The 4810-nt window shown below is 53.6% G+C and overlaps 1 protein-coding gene across 1 annotated transcript in view; it reads left to right on the forward strand.

The window, feature by feature from the left end:
• Positions 1-4516, forward strand: part of GLB1 (galactosidase beta 1) — a 102872-nt gene extending 98356 nt beyond the window's left edge. Inside the window, exon 14 of the mRNA XM_045297677.1 lies at positions 3938-4516. Coding sequence (XP_045153612.1) covers positions 3938-4207 — 270 coding nt within the window. The 3' untranslated portion in view covers positions 4208-4516. The remainder of the gene's footprint in view (positions 1-3937) is intronic.
• Positions 4517-4810: the final 294 nt, after the last annotated feature.

A 4810-nucleotide genomic window follows, 5' to 3' on the forward strand; every position in this document is an offset into this window, starting at 1 on the left:
GAAAGTAAGAGCAGAGGAGGCGGAGGGAAATGTTGTCCTGCAGTACGGATGCAGGAGGAGCTGCAGGATGAATCGAGGCCAAAGCTAATAGAACGCTGGTTTGGGGAAAAGGTTTGGGAAGGGTGACAGGACAGGTGGCCGGCCTGATGCCCACATGCCCGAGCGTTATTTGGGTGATGACGCCGTATCCACGTGGGAGCCAGAATCTCACAATGGGCACAAGCAGTACTTTTTCAGAGAAAGGAAGGAACCACGAGAAGAGATCCAGCGGTGAGTGGCCAGAAAGAGGTGATTGGAAGAAAAATGATATCACCTTGGATCAGCAGTCTGGGAAACCAGTTTGCAAGTCAAGTTGCTGAGCATGTTTCAGTGGAGCTTCTGTCTAGAGGAACACTCACTAGGAAGAAAGACCTCAGAGCCTGCTTCTGGAAGTCCCCGCTGCCGGTGAGATCCCGGGCCCCAGCAGTGCCATCTGCAGCCCGCGTTGAGGAGAGCCCAGGGCTGGGCAGCACTGCTTTCTGTTGGGCATGGGTTTCCATGACCCGGGGAGCCATTTGACAGAAACCAACAACAATCACTGTAAATAAACGCACATTCATAACACACCTACCCCATATAAAGAGTAACACAGTGCACTTCCTACGGACTCTGTATGGAAAGTGCACTATAGGCACTTACCATAGGGGAAGCAGGGGAGGGGATTGCGGGGCTGGCCAGAAAATGTGTGACAGGCGGGTTAGTTGTGGGAGCATATCGTAGTTATCTGGTGCTCTATATTGGTTAGCTTTTACCTTCTCTCTTTCTCACTCACTCTTTTGGAGGAGAGTCACTTTTCGACTTTATTCGTTCTCTGTTATCTGCTTATTTCCCAAGGTATGGGATACTGCCCCTTGGGGGGAGCTGGAATGATGCAGTGGGGAAGGGGTGGGATTTGGAGGGGAATTGGGGAGCAAATAATGAATTTGGGAGGCTGGAGTGTGCTCTAGAACTGATTGTGATGATGTATATAAACCTTTTTTAAAGTGACTATATGTCATGTGAATTTTAAATCACTACAACTATGGGCAAAGATTAAGGAACTTATGTGCTACGACAGTGGTTCTCAACCTGTGGGTCACAACCCCGTTGGGGTTCAAATGATGCTTTCACAGGGGTTGCCCAATTCATAACAGTAGCAAAATGACAGTGATGAAGGAGCAACGAAAATAATGTGATGGTTGGGGGTCACCACAACATGAGGAACGGTATGAAAGGGTCGTGGCATGAGGAAGGTTGAGAACCACTGTGCTAGGGTATTCCATCTGATTCTACCAGCTCCTCATGCCTTCTCCAGGGGCCAGACAGACAGCCCGCCAGAGGGAGGTGGTGAGGGGTCAGCTTGGGGAGCATGCTGTGGGAGCAGTGGGCCATGTGCCTGAACGGAAGGGACAGTGTGGACCCAGTTCCGGCCTGTTTTGTTATGTGTGAACATAGACCCAAAGTTGCTGTTTTTCTGATTGCTCTAAGCGGCCAAACATCTGTCTGTTTTTTAATTTGAAATTTCTTTCTGGGTTTGTGTGGTGTTTTTTTTGTCGGGGGTGGGGGGGGTTCATGAAAGTTTTAGGTTAGTATGGAAACATACTTGAAGGCAGCGGTTATCATTCAATAGACAGTCTTTGCGGAGCCCCCTATGGGCCAGGCTCTGAGTCAGCCGGTGGTCACACAGGAGAATCCACGCCACGGGGGTCTTGTAAGGGTTGTTAGTTCCTGGGAAAGGCAGGCGTGTCCCTCCCCACTTAGCTGCTCACTGAAGGGGGACTGGGCCACAAAGACCAAAATCTAGGTAAAGAGGAAAATTAGCTGGATAAGAAGACAGACCCAAAAAAAAAAAAAAGAAGAAGACAGACCCAGGCAAAGCTCTGTGCCCCGGAGAGGTATCTATAGTCCCAGTTCAGTCTGGGAAGCAGAGCCATGAGGACTCCTTCTGGTTAGGAATTGAGCCTCAGGAACTTGGAAGGAGCTGGGGATGAGAACCAGGGAAGGGGGAGGCAGAGGTCAAGGAGCAGCCTCCTGAACTCTGGCCCAAGTGGACAATGGGCCTTTGAAAGCAAGGTGAGCTGCTACTGTTACATGCACTTTGGAGAGCTCACAGAGAGGGCTTCGGGGAATGCTGTCTGGCTGGTCAGCGGAGCCGGCACTTAGGAGAAGGAACTGATTGTGAGTGGAAGTGACCAGGGAGGAGCAGAAACCTAGCAGTGCTCTCAGTCTTGGCGTCTGACCTCAGGGACCAAGGGCAACAGCTGCTGCCTCCCTTCAACCTTTCCAGTCTCAGGCGAGGTCTTCTTGGGACCAACTCGAATATCAAACCCTCTGGAGAAAGGGAGACAGGGAAACGGTCCCCAATGTGCCAAGTCGATCTTCTGCAGGATGAACACCAAGGATGGTGTCTCAAGGACAGTGTCTCAGAAGCTGGTGGCAGAGACTTTTAGGTGTGAGGAGGGACCGAGCATACCCTCGGTGCACGCCCTTCCTCCGGTGCTGCTCACACGGCCCTCCACGGAGGTGCCTTTGAAGCCTTGAAGCCCATCTCCCTCCTCGACCACAGAGGTAGGGTGCAGCTGGTCGCTATGGCTGCAAAAGCAAGGCACCAGAGATTGCAAACTGATAAGAACCCGGTGAGGCCATCTCGCATATCCCTTTTAGGATAAGCCGCGGTGGCATATCCCATGGTCAAAACAAGAGTAAAATAATCTTGAGACGTGTAAAACTGTCATCCTTTTTCTAAATGACTGACTCCCACAGTCTGGCGGTTTCTGATCACGGGGACCTCCTCACTTGGAGTAGTGTAAGGGGCTCCCGACTCCCTCACCCAGGGCCACTTGACGGGTACTGCTTCCTCCTGGTGCCACTGTTCCCAGGCACCAGTCTGCCAAATGGAGCCCGGGGGAACTTGAGGAGCCTGCCCACAGCAGTCAGTTTGGAACCAGGCTGGACGTCCAGAGCAGGGCTAGACTAAAGGGGACACATGGAGAGTGTAAAGTCCCCAACATTGCTGCAGAGTAGCCGACTGCAGCTGCCTTTCGGACAGAGGCCAGGACCAGCAGCTCAACCGCATTATGACAGGGACCAGGGCTCGGTAGGGCTTAGGGCTCAGAAGATGAGAGCCCTCAGCTGGATGTCTTCTGAGCCATCCCCAGTCTATTCAGAGCACTGTAGGTAGTCATTTTTCCTCTTTCCTTCCCTCCTTCCTTTCTCACGATTTCTGTCTTCCCTTCTGTCCTCTGCTCACCCTCTCCCAGGTGTGTGTGTGTGTGTGTGTGTGTGTGTGTGTGTGTGTACACTCCCATCTTCCTCTCCTTCGCTGTGTAATAGAATATTGATCTGTGCCCCATTGGCGAGTCCAAGCCTCTGAGCTAACCCGAGCACATTTGGGGAGGCCAAGCAGACAGGCATCCAAGTGCTGTCCCTTCTCTGCAGGAGAGTCTCTCCCACCTTCCATTTTGGGGTGGGAAGCCCGTTGTCCTGCTCATGGGAACAGGGAGCCCCTGCAGCTGGTAGGCTCACCATGGCTCTGGAAGCAGGTGTGGAGTTCCCACCTCCTTCTGATAGTGGCTGGGGCGGGTAGGGGTGGTGGGGGTGGTGTTAACTACAACGGAGCTGTCAGGGCACCAGGACATTCAGAACCTGGGCACAACTGCCATGCCATGTCCAATACCAATGCCTGTGGCCGCCAAAACCAGTCAGAGGGACCAAACACATGGGGTTCTGAGGCAGGGGAGGTTCTTTTGGGGAACGCTGTGTTATTCCCCCATCACGCCCTGGCTCCCAAGCGTGTATGTGATGGATAGCCGCGCTATGGGCCTACATGTCGGCCACCTGGCTGAGTGACCCCGCCGGGCGGCTCCCACGTGCCTGGTCCCCCACACCAGCTGATGATTTCTCCCCCCTCTCTCCCCAGGGTCAAGTGTGGATTAATGGCTTTAACCTGGGCCGCTACTGGCCGGCGCGGGGCCCGCAGAAGACCTTGTTTGTGCCAAAGCACATCCTGACCGTCTCGGGGCCGAACACGATCACCGTGCTGGAACTGGAGCGGGCGCCCTGCAGCGGGGCCGGGCGGGAGCTGTGCGCCGTGGAGCTGGTGGACCAGCCGGTCATCGGCGCGTCTGTGACCTACACCCACTTCCCCGTGAAGCCACCCCGCCAGACGCCGTGGCCGCACCATGGGTGATAGCGACAGGCTGTGGCCCCACACCGGCCTCAAAGGCCCCCCTGCTGTTGCGACAGTCCCTGCAGAGCTGGAGTGGACGGAAAGTAGGGAGGGTAGTGTACAGCATGGGTCCCCATGCCGCCCACCACCGCCCCACGTTGGATGGAGGTCCCACCCGGGATGATCTGCCAAGGTGGCGTGTAAGCTTTCCAGGCATGTCTGATTTTTATTTTGGAAGAATCATGTTGCCTTTTTGGTGAACTAAAATTTGTACTCAATTGAGAGTGTTCCTGTTTCTACTTGAGCGGAATTAAATTACATTAGATGATACGGGCTGGTTTCAATAGTATCTCTACTTCCCACGTAAGTCATGGTAAAATCATTGTTTTAAAAAAATTGTATCTATGCTTAAGGGAGAGCAGGTACCCCTCAGGAGAAAGGCGTGGCTAACTGCTCATCAAGATGTGCAACTGGGAAACACTGAAGCAGCTCTGCCCAGTCCTGTCTGTCGCGTGGCTGTGAGTCAGAATCCACTTGGCTGCCGTGGGTTTGGTTTTTGCTGCGGAAGTGGGCTTGAATAAACAGCTTCATTCACAGGAACTTGAGAGGGGTCGGAGATCGCCT

The sequence above is a fragment of the Echinops telfairi genome, unplaced genomic scaffold, assembly GCF_000313985.2.
Source record: "Echinops telfairi isolate 266 unplaced genomic scaffold, ASM31398v2 ScPeMD7_7420;HRSCAF=8458, whole genome shotgun sequence".
NCBI lineage: Eukaryota > Metazoa > Chordata > Mammalia > Afrosoricida > Tenrecidae > Echinops > Echinops telfairi.